Source organism: Dipodomys spectabilis, unplaced genomic scaffold (assembly GCF_019054845.1).
Source record: "Dipodomys spectabilis isolate Male_0828 unplaced genomic scaffold, ASM1905484v1 ptg000288l, whole genome shotgun sequence".
Lineage (NCBI taxonomy): Eukaryota > Metazoa > Chordata > Mammalia > Rodentia > Heteromyidae > Dipodomys > Dipodomys spectabilis.
The window spans coordinates 5138580-5160844 of record NW_024870965.1 but is presented as its reverse complement, the minus strand read 5'-3'; the positions used below and the strand labels follow the sequence as shown (position 1 = coordinate 5160844).

Below are 22265 nucleotides of genomic sequence, written 5' to 3'. Positions count from 1 at the left end.
GGAAGTGGCGCTGTAGCTCAAGTGGTAGAGTGCTCGCCTTGAGCTGAAGAGCTGAGGGACAGCCCCAGGCCCAGAGTTCAAGCCCCATGACCGACAAAAAAAAAAAAAAGATATGGTATGCGATATGGTATGCTTTGGCATGGATATGATAAAATATGATGTTAGTGTGACCTCCCAGATCTTTCAAATTGACCCGTTCTAACTTTTCTAGAATTGTCTTTCACATAAGTCACATTCATTCCCAGTATATGAACTATGACTTCAAAATTACAGGGCCTGAGCGTTATAAAGATTGAAATGAGGATTCCGGATTTGGTAGTGGGGAAGTGACCAGTGCTAATTAAATGAGCAATTCAATGGCAATTTGTTGAAAGTCTGGTACAATTTATTGAATGTCTGACTGCAATGTGGTTAAGAATGAAGGGACAGCTATCAGGGCAGACAACTGTTTGCAGAGTCTGCCAGGAAAATGATAGACTAATGGTAGCAAGTTGAGTGGAAGCTGATTGCGTGAAACCTGCTTTCTCTTCAAAAATCTCTGGCATGTAGATGGAGAGGAACGCAAGGGAGGAAGGTGGAGTGATTGATGACAAACAGGCCAGGATTCTAAGAAGTAGAAGACATAACAAGTTGGGAATAAGAGGGCCAGAAAGGAAAGGAGGGGAAGAAGAGAAGAGGAGAAGGGAAGGGAAGGAGAGAAGGGAAGGAAAAGAATAGAAGAGATATTTAGGGACGGGAAGCTCTGGACTTTGTCTTGATCTCGGGGAGAAGTGAGTCATATATGCCAGGAGTAGAGAAGTAGGTGAGGAGAGTGGAGTTCCCCAGGCAGTGTATATACGTAGTGTAGCCAATCACAGAGAAACGAAGGGTGATGTAGCCACTGTAATCACTGGAGGAGTTTTACAGGAGTTCAGTTGGTTCCTTCAGCAATGACTGGTAGATTCAAACTAGCAAAAGAAAAACTGACATGCAATTGGGCTCTGCGTTCCCTAACAACTGGAACCGTGAGGGAGGCCAGAGCGAAGGAATCCTCCAGCGCTGGTGAGGACAGAGCCACTGTTCCCTTAGTGGACGTTGCTGGATACCACAAGGGCTTGAACAGTGAGCCCGCTGGCTCACTTCCTCACTGTCAGAGGATACAGACCGACCAGCGGATAGCTGCTGTAGGAGGGGTGGTCCTCAACTTGGGTGAATTTGCCAGATAAGGAAAGTGTTAGTGAGGGAAAAAATTCAAGAAAAATGTTGAGAATAAGACATACATGGGGTTGGGAAGGTGGCTCAGTGGTAGAGCGCTTGCCTTGCATGCAGGAGGCCCTGGGTTCGATTCCTCAGCACCACATAAGCAGAAAAAAAAAAAGCCGGAAGTGGTGCTATGGCTCAAGTGGTAGCGCGCTAGCCTTGAGCTGAAGAGCTGAGGGACAGCGCCCAGGCCCAGAGTTCAGGCCCCACAACCAGACCCAAAAAAAAAAAAAAGACATGCACTTAGTAATGGGCTGAAAGCAGGAGTGGGGGTGGGAGGTAATGATGTCCAGGTTTTCAATCCATTGGGCCAGGGTCATGGCTAAGGATGCCTTTCAGTGAGAACACAGAAGGAGCAACATATGGAGCCAGGGATGGGGGGAGGGAAGGGAGTATAAAGAGCTCTATTTCAGACCACAAAAAATCCATAATTAAATGAAAAGGAAAGAAATCCAACCTGGAAACAGAAAAAAGGACATGAAGGAGAAGGACAGGAAGAGAAGAGGCTTAAGAGCTACAGGCGGGAATAAGAACTTGGAGCAGATTGCAAATGGGAATGGGAAGTGAAGGAGAGGGAGAGGAAGAAAAGGTTTTGGCCAGAGTGAGTGTTTGCAGGATTTGAGATCTCAGAGACAATTGGGTTTATGTGGGACTTACAGTGGGTAGAAGAAAAGTATTATGAGTTAAGGAGGCCAAAGATGGTTGGTGTTGCACGTGTCAGCACAGGGATGTTGAAATTTTTAAGGGTGACGCAAGGAGCTAGGATGGAGAAAGGGTGAGATGACAGAGCTCTTAAAATGTCTAGACTGAGTTCACTGACTAAGATGAAGGAGAAAGAAAATAATATGGGTTTCAAAGAGGAATGATACCCTGACTTCAGAGTAACACAGACCAGAAATGGGAGTCAAACAAAGGCGCAGAGGAGGCAGGAGGGGCAGGCAAATGCTGGCTGTCTCCTCTAGCACAGCCATGTGAGTTGCAAACGGGATTTTACAGCTCATACCACCACCAAGGACAGACATAGCTCAAGACAAACAGAGAAATTAGTGGTGTTTAAGGGTATAAAGTAGGATCAGAACCAAACCTAAGTTTGAAAAACAGAGAAATGAGATTAAATTACTAATAAGATAGTCTGGAAAGATTACAGAAGAACTGAATAGAGACAAATAGATAGGCAGTAACTAAGAGAAAACAGAACCAAACCGCTCTAATATTTTAATAAAACACTGATGTTACTACAGGTTGAATATTTCTTCAATATTCAAAATGTCTGTGTGGAAGCTCTTCAGATTTTGGAGGTTTTTGGATGTTGAAATGCAGTATTTGCATAGACTTTATAGTAGATGAATACTCCTAATTTAAAAATCCCAAATCCAAAATGTTCTAAAATCTAAAACTTTTTGAGTGAGGTGTTGATATTCAAAAAAATTTTCATATTTCAGTGCACTAGATATTTCAGTGCACTTCAATTTCAAGCTGTTGATTCATATTTGGTTCAGACCACTGCTTTCAGCAATGCCAAGAATATTCTGCACTCTCTTCTCTGGCAGTCACTGGCTGCTGGCGGCTATTAAGCAGGTGGAGGATGGCCAGCATGTCAAGGGAAAGTTCCCAGCAACTACAATGGATTAATTAACACTGCCCATCACTTCATGCCAACCATGACTGTCACTGTCATCACTTAGCTTACAATGGATCCGAACTCACAACCAAAGGTGCCATATAATACACATGCAAAATTATCTTCCACCTATTTAGATGTTTTTAGAATTTCCCACATTTGGCAGAGAAACATTTATAGTTAGTCACAAATAGACATACATAAACCAGGGACTATAGGTGTTAAAAAATTCATAGCAGCGAAAAGCATCCAGGTACTTTACCATACACTACTACAATCTCTGAATAGTGATATAACAAGAGTATTTGTGGAGGAGTAAAAAGCCTCCAAATAAAAAATTTTACAAAAGTCTAAATTAACAGATTGGTATCAAGTTTGTGTGTCTGGAAGAAGCTTAGTTATCACATGTAGCCAAGGAAACGGGGCGGGGGGGGGGGGGGGGGGGGGAGGGGGAGGAGAAGCAATTCTGTGATCTCTTTGTTTCTACCTCCTAGACTTGCCTGGGTCTTTTCAAAGTTGGCTTCTTCAGTCATTAGCACAGCTTGTTTCACCTGTTCATAGGCTCTGGTTTCTCTTTTCTGTACATCTGCCAAGCTGCTCCTCACGGAAACGAGCACAGACATTAAGTCATCTCTTTCTCTGTCAGCACAAAAAGAACATTCAAAACAAGAAATGATCAGATGAATATATACTCATAAATCAGGAGGGAGGGGGAAAAGTACTAGTATGCACCAGGAAAAGAGCCAGGGAGGCCAGCTCAGCATATATTAAAGCACAATCCAGAGAATGACCCTCTGTTCTCACTAAGCGGTGGCAGGCAGAGAAGCCAGAGAGGCTGAGCGCATTCATGGCCGGGCCTCATCTGTGTGGGACAGGAACTTATTGTGGAGAGGGCTGGCACGCGGAGGCCTCGAACAAAGCCCCGAAAAGAGCAACTGGTCAGAAAAGGAACAGGAAGCGAGGAAGAAAACACAAAAAAAGCAACCAAGTACCTAAGAGTGGCGTTTTATCGCAAAGTAGAAGCCATGATTTTAAAGAAGAGACTGAGGAAAAGATAAAGAAAGCTTTATCCCATCCTACTGTTAGAGGCCAGTAAGATCCTGTTCCTGCACTGCATCTTCTCTTGTTTACTTAGGTGCCATGTGTTTTCTATCTTCCTCCACAGTCCTCACGTTCGCCCTTCTTTCACCTGACCAAACCCAGGAGTTCATTCTTTCATCGCTTCTATTTCAGTGTGAGCACTAACCCACCCCTGCTACTCCCTCCTTACACACACTTTTTTAACCAAATTTTACCCCATTGGGTTTGACTGCGGCCAAGCTGAGCCCCTCCCTCAGCAATTCTCACACGTCCCATAAGCCACACTGTCTATTGGTGATAGAAGAGAACAACTACCAAACTGCTTTTTTTTTTTTTTTTAATGGCAGTATAGGCATTTGAACTCAGGGAACGGCACTGTTCCTTAGCTTTTTTGGCTCAAGGCTGGCACTCCACCAGCAGAGCCACAGCTCTACTGCTGGCTTTTTTGTTTAACTGGAAATAGTCTCTTGGACTTTGCTACTCATATTGGCTTCAATCTAAGATTGGCTTCACAATCCTCAGATCTCAGTCTCCTGAGTAGCTAGAGTTACAAGGTGTGAGCCACCAGCACCAGGCCCGAAATGCTTTGTATCTAAAACAGTAAGGATCCAGTTTTATAAGTTAAATACATCCTGGGTGCTGCAGGTGGCTAACACCTAGAATCTTAGTTGCTCAGGAGGCTGAGATGGAAGGGTCACAGCGTGAAGCCTGTCTGGGCAGAAAAGTCCATGAGACTCTCACCTCCACTTAACAACCAAAAAACCAGAAGTAGAACCATGACTCAAGTGGTAGACCCAGCAGCCTTGAGAAAAAACAAAAACTGAGAGTCAGGACCCAGTCCCTGAACTCAAGCCCCACAACTGACCAACACACTTACACAAAAAGCCCCTATCAAATTTCCAGAATATTTATAACTTATCACCAAATCTGAATAAAGATATTCAGAAGACCAAAAAAAAAGGTCAGGCAGAAAGCTTTCTATATACACAAAGCAATAAAAACACAAGTACTTCAGACTATTATATATACTATTGTAGGCTCTGATAAAGAAGTTAAATTTTAAATGACACTTTCAAACTCAGCTGAAATAAATTATTTCAGTTTTTTCAATGCCATGTTCTCATCTATCAGAGAGGAGCTGTGATTTGTTAACTCATCACACTTTAGAGTCATAGTGTACATTATAAATACTGGGTTTAATTACTTCCTGAATTAACCAGTGGCTCCATCTAAAAGCATCTTACAAGTGAATTAATTTAAACTATGTGTAGTATTTGGAAAGCAACCACATGCTAAGAAACATAATTCTGAACAAAGTTACAATCATCAGACATTTCATTAAAAACTCCTTTTGTTTAAAAAAATAGAATAAAATGCAAAAAAAGAAAATACAAAGATTGTGAGACTGAAGATCTTCACTTTAGAATATCCTGATTTGTTTTAAATTGATATAAATTAGTTGTTTAAAGAAAATGAAAAAAGAGCAAGTTGTTTTAATCAAATACAATGAAATACAACTGAACTGAATGAATCAAAGAAAAAGTAATGCATTCTAAAGTAAAAAAAAAATGAGGCAAAAATTTGACCCTGTTAATATCATATAGAAAGGGACTAGCATCATCTAGGATATACAGACCAACAGGACATATGATTATAGAAGAAAATTCATTAAGGATAGTAAATGGGGATAAGACACAGTCACTTGCCTTGAGTTTCTAAGTCCTAACGCAAGGCAAAAGCTACTACTCAAAGATATTATCTGTTCCTAATACCATGCTGTCATCAAAGCCAGAGTTCCATGTTTAATAAAGTAGAAAACTAGCTCTGTATTTATGACAGATCACAAAGTCAAAAACAGTTGATTCCTCATGGAAAATGTACTCTCTTTGCAGGCCATCTTCTCATCAAGAGTAATATCTGTTACATAGTAGATGTTCCACAAAATAAGTAACAAAAGAACAAATGCTCGGATAAAGAAATTCACAAGAGGAGGACACCAAAAGTGAGATCCCTCCCAGTTCTAATAGTATAACTCAAAAAAGGCCATTTGACTATTTAAAATTGGAAAGTACATAAATCATTACTGTGGCTCAAAAATGTCTCGAGTATAAACTTATCAACTTTATATACTAATGAGCCAGACAAAAATCATTAAAAATAAACCCCAAAATGTTTTCTTAAACCAATCTGTAGAGCACTGAAAGTGTTCATAGCCACTGGACCGATGCACTTACACTTCCTGTGTGACAAAACACATAGGTACTGCCACTCTGGAATGGTGCTGGCAACTTAAGATCTTCCAGTTAGACCCCGCGTTTTGGTTTTGGTCTTGATTTTGGTTTGCAAACTACATACCAAGAAGCAAACACTCCGAAAGCCTCTGGCAGCCCCTTCTCATCCATACAAGACCTTGTTCCCATCCCCCTTCTTCCCCTGTTCATGTGGCTCTCACTTTCTTGATTATCTCCTATTTCTCAGCCCTACACGTATTCCTCAGACCTCACAGTGTTCTACATTATCTGTCCAGTGCAATCAGCCAGGTTCCCCCACCCAGCCAGCTCCAGAGTCCTGCTCCAAAGACCTGTTGCCTAATGCCTAGGACCAGCCCTGAAGGAGACTCTCAACAGATGTGATTAGAAAGAAGTTCTCAAGTCACCATCTTCCAAGGCAAAATTTCTGTTGGTTGCTTATAAACATCCTGTGAAAGCTTTAAGGAGTTTCGTGAAGAAAGCAAGCCAGTGTTGACCTCCCAACATTCCACTGGCCTGATGAAAGGCTACCCGGCAGAAAGATGATGAAAAGAGCAGGCGTGTCCGTTTGGGGCTGGAAAAACAACTACTTACACACACTAACATTTAAGGAATTTAGTTCAGTTATAAGAGCAGGAAAAACCCTGAATCCCTTAATATTTCAGTCAAGTATTTAAGCAAAAGAGAACTGTTTAAGCAAAAGAGTTTGTTGGCATAAACCTGCTCTTGAAATATGGAGTACCTACAAAATGCTCTACTTCATAAATTACTCCACAGTTACTATCAGTTTTAAGCACTACAAAGCACCATAGGTATGAATTATTACTGCTGTTTTTAAAAAGAAAATTTAGAAGGCTGACCATAACATTTCGTGTTCCTCATTTCTGAGAAGTTCCTGATATGGTCTTTCAACACCAGTACACAACACTGACAATGATCTGGCTTAAAAATCACAAGCTTGACTGCAGTCTCAAGGTAGGAGGGTAGCAATCATTGGTTGTAAAAAGTAGTACACTGAAATTTCTCCAAGATACTGTGAATTATCAAAAGGAATTTAACATAAGGCACTTACATCTAGATTGTCACTTGAAGAAACTTTGATCACCAAGGGGGAAAAATGGTTGATATTACTTTTACCTGGATAAACAGCCCTAAGTGGAAGGCAGAAGTTCTAAAACACTTTTAATCAACCTTAAAAATATACCCAAGATCAGCAGCAGTTGATAAGAATACACAGTAATGAGGCCCTGGGGGGTTAACAAATGCCACAAATGTATGTGTAGATGGTCTGGTCTCCAAGCTGTTCCTGAACTCCTTGTCAACGATACAAGGTCATTGGGTGCCACAAATTCAAGACACATGCCAGAGGGTGAAACAAGGCAGCTGGGAGCTGTGTCACAAATACCACATTTCCAAAAATGCCCAGCAATTTTTCATTTCAATTTAATAAATGTAGGGTACACTTATTAAAAATTCCTCCTCAAACTCCGGAAGTCAGTACTATCTATACTAACAGATTATTGGGGGAGGTGTCAAGATTCTATATACATAAAACTAGAAATCTAAAGCTAAAAAGTGTTGCTGCATAAGTTGGATGGAGCTGAATGCCTGCTTAGGCCAAAGGAATTAAATATACAAAAAAAATTCACTGATAATACAAACAGAAAGTTTGCACTCTCTTCTGTTAGTAAAGCAGAACATGAAACAAAGGTACGCTGACACAGCAGAAAAGGGAAGCACGTAGGCTTGATATTGACTTAAAGCAGCTGAGATCAAATTTAGGATGGAGACAAAGGAATACATAACTGAGTAAGAATCTATTTCCAACTGACTACCAGACTTGGGATCAATGTAAACATTGTAGCCTCATTTTAAAATATTTTTTCTGATGATCTAGAGGGATATACAAGGCAATATGGGGACAAAAACAGATTTTTATTAGTTTCTTGGTTTTGCTATACTCTTAGTTTTAAATGCTGCCTTTTTTTAAAATCCACATAACATAGAATGTGATTTCATTTTTAAACAATTTTTTCATTATATTCTCCTTGCAAAATTAGGTGCCAACATAGTGGAAAAGATATGTGACACAAATTTTCAATTTAATTGATTTTTTTTCTATCTCTCCAGCTAACCTCTGTCAAATTTTTGGTGTCTTTTCTCTTTCAAGTCTTTTTCTAGGCATATGGATGAAACTAGAGAAAGTAATGGAGGGCTGGGAATGTGGCTTAGTGATAGATTGCTTGTCTATCATGCATGAAGCCCTGGGTTTGATTCCTCAGTACCACATAACAGAAAGAGCCAGAAGTGGAGCTGTGGCTCAAGTGGTAGAGTGCTAGCCTTGAGCAAAAGAAGCTCAGGTGTTTGATTTTTAAATAGGGATACAGGTGGACCCATTGCAACAATGAGACGTACAAGTCGTCATGTCGAAAATGAACTTTACAACTTTGGTGGGGGGGGGGAGGAGGGGGTAGGGGGAGGATGGGATGGGAAGGGGAAACAAAAGAGGAGGCTACAATGCTTGCTAAGAAATGTACTCATTATCTTGCCCATGTAATTGTAACCCCTCTGTACAGTATTTTCACAATAAAAAAAGGAAAAAAAAAAAAAAAAAAGAAGCTCAGGGACAGGGCCCAGGGCCTGAGTTCAAGCCCCAGGACTGGCCAAAAGAAAAGAAAACAATGGGAAGCACTTAGAAAATGCAAATGATTTCATATTGGTTTTCCTTTGGTCATTTTGTTACCTTCAATAATGAATTCTGAAGGGTGTTTTTTTCTTGTATACTCCATTAAATATGATAGTTTATCCAAGGCACAGTTTAGTTTGTTTTTGTATTGTTCAAAGCCGGAGCTTGGCTCTTGCAAGGCAACTGCTCTGAACCGCATCCCCAACCAAAGCACACTTTACTCTCCTTTAAAGACAAGTAAGTTGTGCACAAATGATGCTGCAAAGCATGTGCCTCTTGCACATGAGTTTTTTTCTCTAGGACAGACATTAAAATATTATACATAATTTAAATAATGAAGCCCAAAGTGACTGTCCCCAAAGTACAAAGTGACAGTCTCACCAGACAGGCATGAAAATACTCCTTACTTCTTGACCTCATCATCATTTGGAATTATCAATACTTTTTATTTTCACCAATATGCTGGGTTGGTTTAGATCAGATTTTCTTGAACACAAACAGATTTAAAACATTTCCATGTGCTGATATCTTCCTCTTTTGCTCCTTCCCAGTTCCTCTTCTTATAGTGCAACTGGGCTGTTTGACATTTTTGTTTATTTATTTACTGGTTATATTGAATATATATGAATAATTTAATACAACACTTAACATTTGATACAGTTAAAATGCAACATTTTGTGCATTTTGAACTACCAATCAGTCCATACTGGAGATGCAGTTTTCATATAGCAACCAAGTTACTCATTTGTTGATGCCACAGCTACCAGATACACTGGCTATTCTTGGAGTCTGGAGGCTATAGACTCAAGTAGTCTATTTAAAAGCCAGTGCTAGATGGGCACTGGTGACTCACACCTGTAATCCTAGCTACTCAGGAGGCTAAGAGCTGAGAATCATGGTTCAAAGCCAGCCTGGGTAGGCAAGTCCCTGAGACTTTTATCTCCAATAAATCTGGAAGTAGAGCTGTGACTTAAGTGGTAGAGTTCAAGCCTTGGGCAAACAAACTTCAGGGATAGCATTCAGGCTCTAAGTTCAAGCCCCAGGGCCAGGACCAAAAGAAAAAAAAAAAAAAAAACGCCAGTGCTCCAGATCACAAGATGAAGTAGTTTCAATACAGCATCAAGAGGCGGATTAGCACTCTTCCAAACAGCAGAAAATCCCGAGCGGCTGTGCCTGAAGCTCAAGACACAAGTGGCACTGGTCAGCAGTCACTCCTCCTTCCTCGTGGGTCTCAGGGGGAAGGTCTCTGACTGTGAAGCCACAAATGCTTCCTCACAGCAAACATAAACACTGCAAGCCTACTGAAGGCCAGCACTCTGGTGAGCAACACAGCTAAGAAGCAACCAAAATCCAGTGGCTGAGGCAAGTGCTGGTGGCTCACACCTGTTATCCTAGCTACTCAGGAGGCTGGGATCTGAAGATTGCAGTTGGATGCCAGCCTGGGCAGGGAAGTCTGTGAGACTCTTATCTCTAAATAACTACCCCAAAAAAGCTGAAAGTGGCACTGTGGCTCAAGTGGAAGAGTGCTGGCCTTGAGCACAAAGAGGCTCAAGGACAGTGCCCAGGCCAAGTTCAAGACTCAAATCCAGAAAAAAAAATTCCAGTTGATGTACATGATGTTATAAAACCACAGCAGAAAGAGATCTAAGTCAGCTGAGGAACAACCTTTTGGATTCTATAGTAAAACAAAAATTTTCAACTTCCACTGGACAAAATTGCCACAGACACACAAGCTTCCCCTGGCAGAGTAAAAATAGAACAAAAGAAGAACAAACAATGTGAAAATGTGATGGCCTGAAAGCTCACTTATAATTAGTCCTTAGCAACTCTCAAATGGTAATATTACTACTATAGCATCGCTACTCTTGCTGTCTACTCTCAATATTCCTCATGTCAGATACATGATAAAGATGTGGAACACTTTTGATCTGAACTACAGGAGGGAAACTCAAGAGATGGTAAAGTCAAAGGAATTGCTAGCACATTCCGTTTCTTAGGAATAGTACCAGAGAGCCAGGTGTGCTGGTACACACCTGTAATCGCAACACTTGGAAAGCTGTGACTGCAGGATTACAAATTCCAGGCCAGCTGTCCTACCTAGTGAGAATCAGTCTGAAAAAACAAATAGGGAAATATAATGAACTAGAATTAGACAGACTATGAAGATGATGTAGTTTAGCCAGGTACTGGTGGTTCATGCATGTAATCCTAGCTACTCATGAAGCTGAGATCTAGGGGATCGTGGTTCCAAGACAAGCAAGTAAAGTTCACTAGACTCCATCTCAAAAAAATAAAATAAAAAAACAAAAAGTAGGACTAGTGGCATGGCCCATGTAGTAGAATGCCAGCCTAGTAAGCTTGAAGCCCTGAGCTAAAACCCCAGGAAAGAGAGAAAGAAAGAAAAGAAAGAGAGAAAGAAAGAAAGAGAGAGAGAGAGAGAAGGAAAGGAAGAAAGAATGGAAGAAAGAAAGAAAGAAAGAAAGAAGGAAAGAAGGAAGGAAGGAAGGAAGGAAGGAAAGGAAAGGAAGGAAGGAAGGAAGGAAGGAAGGAAGAAAGAAAGAAAGAGAAAGAGAGAAAGAGAGAGAGGAGGAGGGAGGAAGGGAGGGAGGGAGGGAGGGAGGGAGGGAGGAAGGAAGGAAAGAAGGAAGGAAGGAAGGAAGAAAGGAAAGAAGGAAGGACAGAAAGCAAGAAACAGCTTTGATTCTCTTACTTCAAGAAGAGACTAAAACCAAGAGATTAAAAAAAAAATTGTCCAAGCTGGGTGCCTGGTGGCTCATGCCTATAATCCTGGCTACTCAAGAAGCTGAGATCTGGTGACAGCCCGGGCAAAAAAGTCTGCAAGACTCCAAATAACCAGCAAAAAGCCAGGCTGGAAGCATGATTCAAGTGGTAGCGTGCCAGTTGTGAGCTAAGCAAGAGTGCAAGGCCCTGAGTTCAAAGCCCAGTTCTGGCAAAAGAAAAACAATATTCATCAAAAGTGATATGATTACCTACAGATGGGAAAACATCCCCATCCCATTCTTTTTTCAAGAAAGCTACAGTGATAGAATCTAAAATCCTCTTTATCTTCATGTGTGAGCCAGCAAGGGACAGAAGAGCACAAGGTCCTCCAAAGACACGATTTTCTGGCTGGCAGAGATTCTGCACGAGGATGCATACTCACTTGGTCAGTCTTTCGATGGTCTGGATGTGGACGTTGCTATGGGTTTGGGAAAGAACAGCTTCATGCTGAGCACATTTCAAACAAAGCCCACCAACGCGGCTGGGAACATTGGCAGCAAGAAGAGACTCTTTATGCTTCAGCTGCCCCTTAAGGTCTTCACAATTCTTCTGACTTTCAGCCAAGTCCTTTCTAAAAAGAAGGGGAAAAACTCTAGGGAATGGACAGATAAAAGCATACAACTTTCACCACAGTAAACTACTACCATCATTAATGGGTGTTTAACTTAGGAGGTGCTTATTAATCCTTTACCAAAACCCTGCAAGATTGGTGTGGTTATCCTAGTTGACACTGAATATAGGGACTTCATTACACTAATTAACTTCTTGTAAGATTTTAATACAGATTAGTCTGTCTTTTAATGGAATCCCACTTCCATTAACATTCTATTTCTCACAAAAGGAAAACTCCAAATATAAGTCTTAAATAATTTATCGTAATAAAGGAGCTAGGCCACATAACACAGTATCCTTTAATTGAGGGATATGCCTTTTCCAAGTGTTAGCCCATAGAATCTATAGAAAATTCCAAACTTTCACATAAAAAATGTGCATAGATACCTCATACTTATAATCCTTAGTAGCTACTCATGAGGCTAAGATCTGAGGATCACTGTTTAGAGCCAGCCCAGACAAATCCCAAAAGACTTAAAAGTAGACTTTTAAAGAATTGAATGACCATATGCTTTATTTTCCTTTTCTTCCCAGTCAACTTGAACAACTGAACTTCATTTCCTAGATGTCCCTTTCTCTGTGTGTGTGCATGTGGGGGGCAGGGAGGGAGAATGTATTGTGTCATGTGTGTGTGTGAGTGTGCATGTATGAGAGAGACAAGGTCTTGTTATGCCACTCAGGCTGGCCTAGAATTCACCATCCACCTGCCTCAGCCTCCTAAATAGCTGAGATTACAGGCCACACCACTTGGCTCTGTGTATGTGTGTGTGTGTGTGTGTGTGTTTAAGCCAGGTCACTAGCTAAAGTGCTGTGAATTCTCAGACTACTTTCAGTGGCTACTACATGTCCGCTTGGTGTCTTACCGACCCCTCCTCCCCCATCAGACCATCAGAGTTTCTGTGCAGGGGAGTACAGGTAGTTTCTCTTCAGGGAGGGGTGGGGTGTGGAAGGCAGGTAGCAGGGGCACAGCTCAACTGACCACTGTTGAAGAAAAGTCAATAACCAAGACACCTGGCTGCGACACTTGGGTTTAGCAGGTCCAGGAAATCGAAGGGTTAAAAGAAAAAGCTAATCTAGTGACAGTCCAAATTAGGGAGAAAATTAAAATAAAAGAGGAGGTATTTTTGCCCAATATCAATTTTTTTGCCCAAGATAGAATCTTTGACATAGTGAGTTTTCATTTTCAGTGTCAGACAAAGTCTGACTTTCAAAAAAATTTTTTAACTTTGAAAAGTAATTCCAAAAGGACTCCTTTACAAATCTGTCAGGCTCAGAGTCATATAGATTTGGTTACTACACATGGCAAACTAGAAAAATTAAAAAGAAGAGCTAGAGTTTCTGAAAAGTGCTCTCATCTTTTTCTTTAAGAAAATGCTTTTAATAATCTTAAATTATGCTAAAATAAAGAGAAGAAACCCAAGAATACAGACAAAAATATAATTTATTCAAAATTGTATTATAATGTAATTAAAGAAGGTATAGCTGAATTCTGAATGAGACAAAATACGTCTTGAAAAGTCAAACCACAACAGACATTAAAATCTAATGAAGTAAAATTGAAAGCAAGACAGTAAATATTAAACTATTTTTAAATATTAGGTTTCTTTATGAAAAAGTAAAAACATTTATCAAAATCCTCAAACTCATCAGGACAAACTAGGAAAAACTTAAGAGTACATTAAAAATAAATGCATCAAATCAGGCATGGTGTCACAAGTGTATAATCCCAGCTACTCAGGAAGTGGAGGCAGGAAAATAGAAAATCTGAGTCCAGCACAGGAAAATCTAGTCTCAAAAACAAAAGGACTGGAGGGCATTGCTCAAAGAATCCTAAGGGCTCTATCCATGAGTTCTAATTTTTATCTTTTAGTCGTGTCTAGTTGGTACATATGGGCTAGAAGATTTTAATACTTATTTTAAATTGGACTTACTAAACTTGAATTATAAAGCTATTTAATTTGAAAATATTATTGAAATTATGAAGTATTTGACTTGAAAATACTTTATTACCATTATTTTAAAATAACAATAAAACAAGTCTCTAAGTACACATAAATCACTGATGGTTAATCTATAATAAATAAGTTATATTGAGATTTATAATATCTATATGTTATAGAGTCATACTTTAGTTCATACTAAAGTATATGGACATTCATCAAATATATTCAAATTCTTCACATATACAAAAACTCCAACTATCGTATTACTGCTGCACATTTAAAATTAGATGTACAGTATAAGGGAAGCCCTCTATTTTCACCATTTCACTACAAAAGAATAACTTACAAGAACAGCTAGTAATCTTTATGAGCAAACATAAATATTCTACTACTGACGAAGGGATAGAATTTACAATTTAGCTCATACAAATGAGATTTAGAAAAGAATGCACAATTTTGTATTTTTTTCACTCCTTAGTAATCTGAGGAAGTTTTTACACAAAATGTTATCAAGTAATTCTAATATTGAGCAAAACGCACAGAACACTAAGCGTTCAAGTGTGCTTACAACTGCCATGCTTTTGTAGTGATTATCAATGGAGGATTTAGCTTTACCTCAAAAATGTCAACTGAGATTCCAGGATTTCACTCTTGGCCTCATACATAAGTTTTAGCTTCTCCTACAGATTTGAAAAAAAGAAACAAATATATTTTCTACATGTCCTGTATTTAATAAACAAATTTAAATTATTAACACATATTAAACTTTTCTTTTCCTTTTACCTTTCAGGAAACATTTTCTCTAGATTACTCTAAATGTGAATGTCTACAGGGAACTACTAAATCATCAACTGTCCTTTTTATCTCTTTCAAAATTGCACACAGTAGGCCTTACCCCTGAAAGTATGACTGAAAAAAAGTGAAGCTTTTCCGATTATAACCATAAGGATAAAATTAAAATATTACCAGAATCCCCTACCCCACAGGACTTCAGCTTATTTGACATACAATGTGTATGTGCTGGGTGAATTATATGAAGGAAATGTATAAGTTACACAACAAAAAGCCAAACAGGTCTACTACCGATCTACAAGCCTCTGCTGTTTCCAACTATTCTTTAATTCAGCAATATTTATTGGATATCTAAAACAAAGGAGCTTCAAACCTCTATTCCTCTATTCCTTCTAGGAAGGAATAGAGAGGTAAACAACTTCAATTACATGCATTTGTACTAGTGAGGTATGCAGAAGATTAGACAAAATCAGAAAGGTCTGTACCTTCATTAACTGAGCTAGAAAGAAAGCTTCACAGAGCAAGTACTAAGATACCTGGAGGATAATTTCCAGTATCACATACTTCAAGAAAAAGAAGGTACAGAAATTTGAATGGGCCTCTCAGAATAGGGGTCAGCACATGCTCAACAAGCATATAAAAAGATATTCAATCACACTTGAAATCAGAGAAACACAATAGAAAATCACAAGATAGAACTGAAAATTCATCAGAAAAAGATTGGCAAGGACATGGAATGACAGCAGGACTCATATACTGTTAGTGACTTTAAACCATGTTAAAAGATTGACAATTCTTATGAACATAGACATATCATATGACCAAGAATTTTACCCCAAGAGATATATGCAATATAAATGAGTGAAGAGCATATCAATAGATATAAAGTGTCAATAGCAGGAATGTTTACAATAGCTCCAAACCATAACAATATAAACATTCATCAAGAGTACATACATAAGTAAGTTGTAGATCATTCATACAGTAAGCACACCAGTGAAAATGAACAAACTTCTACCACATGCAGAAAGATAAATTTTAAAAAAATATCCCAGTGCCAGAGGCTCACACCTGCAATTGTAGCTACTCAGGAGGCTGAAATCTGAGGACTGCAGTTTGAAGCCAGCCTGGGCAGGAAAGTCTATGAGACTCTTATCTCCAATTAACTACCCAAAAGCCAGGAGTAGAGCTATGATAGAGCCCTAGCCTTGAGCAAAAAGCTATGGACAGAACCCAGGCCCTGAGTGTAAGCCCCAGTGGTAATGCACACATGTATACACACACATACACACACGTGCACGCACGCGCGCGCACGAACATGTTGACTGACTTCAGGGGCTAAAGTTCACTTGAAGCAAAAATGGAATATTCCACAAAATATAGACATGAATACAATTGCTTGAAAAAACTGGTATGAAGAAGAGTATAGGTTAATGAGCAGAATAAATTGACAAATACTCTCAAAGAGCTAAGAGAAAAAGTATAAAGAACTAAAGAAAATTAGGAAAACAAACTATAAAAAAGGAACCACATAGCAAGTCTGAGACAAAAAAAAATTAAAATAACTGACAGGAAAAATTCTTTAGAGATTCAAAAGCATATGTGGACAAATAGAACAGAGTCAGTCACACTGAAGATAGGAAACTGAAATGACCAAATGTAAGGAGCAGAAAGAAATATGAAGAATTATTACATTATCCAATGACCCCCATTTATATATATTACATATGTACATATATATGTACACACACAAAAGAAAAGCCAAATTCAAAAAGACATTTATACTCCAGTGTTCACAGCAGAACTATTCATGATAGCACAAAGGTTCAAACAACCCTAGGGCTATAAATTAATGAATGGAAACAAAGGTAGCAGGTACATAGTAACAAAATATTGATCAGAGAATGAAATGAAATTTTAGTATATGCTGCTATGTGATGAACTTTGAAATCACTATGGTAAGTAAAATAAGCTAGACACAAAAGGATAAATATTGTTTTGATTCCAAATATGTGAAGTACCTAGAATAAGCAAATTGACAGAAACAGAAAATAGACTGTCAGCTATCAAAGTTTGGGAGAAAAAGGGGGTGGAAATTTATTATTTATATTTGGGATGATGAAAAGTAAAAATTATAGTGTTGATGACTCCATCAAATTGGAATACACACTTTAAAATATTTAAGAATATTTAAAATGGCAAATTTCCCATTTATGTGAAATTTCCTAGAATTAAAGAAAAAGTACAAAGAGGAAAAGGTATAGATGTAGAACTCACCAGTTCCAGCTTCCATTTTTCAGTCTCTCCAGCACACACAGCTGGACCCATGTCTACATCACCCAGTGGAAATGATCTCTTGGCAGCTTTATCCACTCTAGAATCTTCACCTGTCTTAACCCACAAATTCTGCATATTTCCCTAAAAGAAAAATGTACTAGTAATATAATTGGCATTCAACTTTAAATTAAGCATGCAGAGTTTACAAATGGAATGCTGATTTTTTTTTATGCACATTGCAAGGAGAGGAAAGCATACGTTTCTAAACTACAGGAAATCATTTTACATTTTTGGGCTATTAGGGTCATATTGCACAGCAGGTGTTACGAAGACAAACATGAACAAAGAGAGCTGGATGTCGGAGCATTCAGCACAGGGGCTGTCCCTTACTCCTCTGAAGACAGACTCTCTTGGAACACATCCCCTGTTCTGTCTTGGCTGTCACTTCCTACATTTCAGAGTCACATAGCTAATAACAGTAATAACTGCAAACAAACATGCTCTTTGCTACATGCCAGACACTGCTTTATATACTCCCATACAGTTTAGTAATGGTCACAGAGGTAAGGGGAATTGAATGTATACTTTGTTTACAGTGCAATACATAAACAACTATCATTTCAATATAACAAGATAAGTGCTAAGCCAGTGAAGTACAGAGAACTAGGGTAGAAAAGAAGAATAAAACCTAACTTCTCGTGTACTATTTAGATGGGAAAAGGGAACCTCACTAAAATCATCACACAGGCATGGACGAGCCTGGCTCCTGGGATCACAGGCAATCCCCCATTACTCGAGGTGAAAGTACAAGGCCATGAACCCCAGGACACAAAGCTCGATAATAAGGGTAGTAAGAGTAACACAGCATGCCATGCCAATGAACTTGCACTTGATTCCGAAGGCAGGGTCAAATCTCCCAACATCTCATTGCATTCAAACTTGCTTTTGAGGTCAAAATAGAAAAGGGGCACAAATTTTGTATGGAGAAACTGGTGAAACCCTGCAGACCACAGATTGCTAGATTATAATATAAAGTACTATTCTTCTTTTTTAATATAATTTTATGATTATTGTTAAGATGTTGTACAGAAGGGTTACTATTACTATTTAATAAGTCAGTATTCTTATTTTTTAGAAAAGAGTTCTGAAGATGGCACCGAAAGTGAAGAAGGGAGCTCCTGCCCCTCTTAAAGCCGAAGCCAAGGAAAAGGCTTTGAAGGCCAAGAAGGCAGTGCTGAAAGGTGTCCACAGCCACAAAAAGAAGAAGATCCACACTTCACCCACCTTCCGGTGGCCCAAGACGCTATGGCTCCAAAGACAGCCCAAATATCCTCAGAAGAGTGCTCTGAGGAGAAACAAGCTTGACCACTATGCTATCATCAAGTTTCCCCTGACTACTGAGTCAGCCATGAAGAAAATAGAAGACAACACACTTGCGTTCATTGTGGATGTTAAGGCCAACAAGCATCAGATCAAACAGGCTGTGAAGAAGCTCTATGACATTGATGTGGCTAAGGTCAATACCCTGATCAGACCTGATGGAGAGAAGAAGGCATATGTTCGACTGGCTCCTGATTATGATGCTTTAGATGTTGCCAACAAAATTAGAATGATCTAAACTGAATCCAGCTGGCAAATTATAAATATACATTTTTTCCCACCAAAAAAAGAAAAAGAAAAGAGTTCTGGTCTAATGAACATGTTTTTCCACAGATAGTGTTTAAATACTTGAATTGGGTATTTAACCAAGATTTTTAAAAAACCTATGCATATTAAATCTCTAAATATGATTTACAATCTTTTATTTCTTACTGAAGAGAGCACTGGTAGTGGAGGCAATGCAAACAAACACATAAAGAAGTGACTCAGAAAATTTATACTTAAAAAAAAAAGCAAACTGGGGCTGGGAAGGTGGCTCAGTGGTAGTGCGCTTGCCTTGCATGCATGAGGCCCTGGGTTCAATTCCTCAGCACCACATAAGCAAAAAGGAAAAAGCCAGAAGTGGCGCTGTGGCTTAAGTGGTAGAGCACTGGCCTTGAGCTGAAGAGCTGAGGGACAGAGCCCAGGCCCAGAGTTCAGGCCCCACGACCGGACCCAAAAAAAAATAAAAAAGCAAACTTCTAAAGCAGGTGCTGGTGGCTCACACCTGTACTCCTAGCTATGCAAGAGGCTGAAATCTGAGGATCATGGTTCAAAGCCAGCCTGAGTAGAAAATCAGTGACACTCTTATCTCCAATCGACTACAGAAAAAGCTAGAAAAAGAGCTGTGACTCAAGTAAGTGGTAGAGTGCTAACCTTCAGCATAAAAGCTCAGGGGCAGTGCATGCACACACATATGTGCACACACACGCACACACACTAAACTTTTAGATATCTGAATGAGTACACGTGCCAACATTTCTGATTAATATGTCTTAGGATTACTTTAACTTTTTAATTTTAGATAAAGCTTTCCAGGAAAAGAGACTTCATAGGAATTTTTTTAGAAGCTAGGAAAAATGAAAATAGAAAAGAAATATACTTGGAAATTTTTTGGTTTAAAAAATAATCAGCTTCCTTTTTGAAGATCTAGGTCATAAATTAGGCCCAAAGTCTTGCTGGCTGTCCTCCCAGTCCCAGTCCGGGGTGAACAGTGAGACAGCAAGGAGGAGGTCCATATTTTTTCTGATGGAAAACTTCGAGTTTATGGAAAAACATTTGGTTCAACACTGGCTAGCTCTTTCTAATTTCTATAGAAGGGCAGCATGAGTTGTGGGAAAGTAAAGGGATTTGAGGATCAAGAGAGTTGGGATTTGAATCCTTGCTTTGGCATTTTATATATCTGTCATTGGACCAGACTTTTAGCTTCCTTCAGTGTTGTGAATGTAATAATAAACAGATAATAACAGCTGTGCATCCACTGTGACACTTCAAATACAGTGCAAACAATGTGCCTGATACAGTGGCTGACACATACAACCGTGAGGTCATAAATAAATGTTTCTATGACCTTATGGTTCTTTTAGTTATTTTTTCAAAAGAAGACATTAGGAAACACTGGAAAAATCTTTATTCAAATGAGCTAGTAGCACTGGTAATAGATAACATCTTAACTGAGTCATTTGCTTATATTCAACATATTCTAAAAGTGTTATTTATGTTAAGTCTCCAATATAATAGCACATGTATATCTATGAAATGTATTAATTCACCTACAAAGGTAAAAAATTGTATTATTATACAATTGTATAATAACAAAAAACAAAAGTCACTGGGCATCAGTGACATATATATGTTATATGTATATGTATATATATATATATGTGTGTGTGTGTGTGTATATATATATATATATATATATATATATATGCATGCTATAACCCTAGCTATTCAGGAAGCTGACCTCTGAGGATCAGAGTTCAAAGCCAGCCTGGGCAGGAAAGTCCTTGAGACTCTTATCTCCAATTAATTACCAAAACGCAAGAAGTAAAGCTGTGGCTAAAGTGATGGAGCACTAGCCTTGAGCATAAAAGCTCAGGGACAGTTCCCAGGCCCAGAGTTCAGGTTCAGGACAGGCAAAAGGAAAAAAAAATTAAGCTTAATATTAATTAAATATCTAAGTCACCTGATTTCTGTCTGACACTGTACGTCAAGTGAATGCTCAAGATCAACAATAGAGCCTCCCTGTAACATTGTCCATTCAACAATTAGGACTGTAGTTTCCTCTGAAAATTCCCTGTGCTAAACACACTGCAAGGAGAGTGTGCTGCCACCTCCTCTGCGCCCTCACTTCCCCTGCCCTGTGACTCACTGCTCTGCCCCATTTCCTCTCTCAGTTCCCTTCCCCTTATCCCACTTCTATGAATAACTGATTCACTACTAAGTCATTACATATTTACAAGGAAGTCAAAAAATGCTTTTTAATGAGCTATGTAGTTTTTATATGGTCATTTCTTCAAATTGACATTAAAATAGGTAAGATGGAATTTTTAACCACTAATAATATGACTAATATATACATATATGCATATATATTTAGTTATCTGCAGAGAAAAAATATAAAGTTAAGGGGAAAATAATTGATCACAAACTTGAATGTAAGCTGGGGGAAAATGAAATAGTAAGCAGCCTACTTTATTTTTCAGAGTTGATACAACAGAATCTTCCATACAGCAGACTCTAATATACATAGAACTGGAGGATAGGAAAAGAAATATTAGGTCAGATTTGGAAAATGAACTTCAAAAGCAGAATCAAACTAGGCCCTGGTGGCTGGCATCTTTTATCTTAGCTATTCAGAGGATGAGATCTGAGAACAGAGGTCCACAGCCAGTCCAGGCGGACAAATTCACAAGACTCTTATCTGCCAATTAGCCAGGAAAAATAAAACAAAAACAAAAAACAAAAACACCAAGCTGTTGGAGTTTAATTTTTCTTAACAAAACTTGTTTAGTATAACAATTAGTCAAAAACCACCAGAGTCTATTTGAAAGTAAGTCTGCAGTAGGCAAGTATGAAAACTTTCATGGAACACTGAATTTGTTTCAAAAAAGCAGAACAAACTATGGTTAACAGTGAGCTGTAGCAAAAGAGTATTCTAGAAAACATTGATGCAAAAATATCTCTGATAAGTTAAAGGTATGAAATTTAGACTTGATTTAAATATTGCCACAAGAATTACATGTCAGAATTACAGAGATTGTCTGATCTATGGGCCACAGACAGTCACTGTGGAAACTCATTAAAACCTCATGAACATGACATTTTAAGAATAAACCAAGTGATGGAATCAGGAAGAAGTTCAGGAACTGCACCACTGTCTACTGACTCTTCTCAAATGATTAAGGACTTAGCTGACAGAGTAAGTTACAAAAAGCATAGTTACTAAATACTCAGCTTCTTTTTTTTTTTTATTATATTCAGCTTCTTGGTAGCAATGGGAAGACTAATATTTTGATTCTTGGACTCTCAGGACAACATTCTTTCCGATATACCATATTGCTAAT

General features: G+C 38.8%; 2 protein-coding genes across 3 annotated transcripts in view; one reads left to right on the top strand and one right to left on the bottom strand.

Moving 5' to 3' along the window:
* Window positions 1-22265, bottom strand: part of Sdccag8 (SHH signaling and ciliogenesis regulator SDCCAG8) — a 181299-nt gene that overhangs the window by 145240 nt on the left and 13794 nt on the right. For both annotated transcript variants that reach the window (XM_042701143.1, XM_042701142.1), the window contains exons 6-9: window positions 17281-17421; window positions 14827-14891; window positions 12039-12227; window positions 3361-3499 (exon numbers count right to left, since the gene is read on the bottom strand). In XM_042701143.1, the coding sequence (XP_042557077.1) occupies window positions 3361-3499; window positions 12039-12227; window positions 14827-14891; window positions 17281-17421 (534 nt within the window). The remainder of the gene's footprint in view (window positions 1-3360; window positions 3500-12038; window positions 12228-14826; window positions 14892-17280; window positions 17422-22265) is intronic.
* On the top strand, window positions 18431-18930 carry LOC122126699 (60S ribosomal protein L23a-like). The gene has a single exon (XM_042701147.1). It carries the CDS (start codon window positions 18431-18433, stop codon window positions 18896-18898), a length of 468 nt encoding a protein of 155 aa, XP_042557081.1. The 3' UTR covers window positions 18899-18930.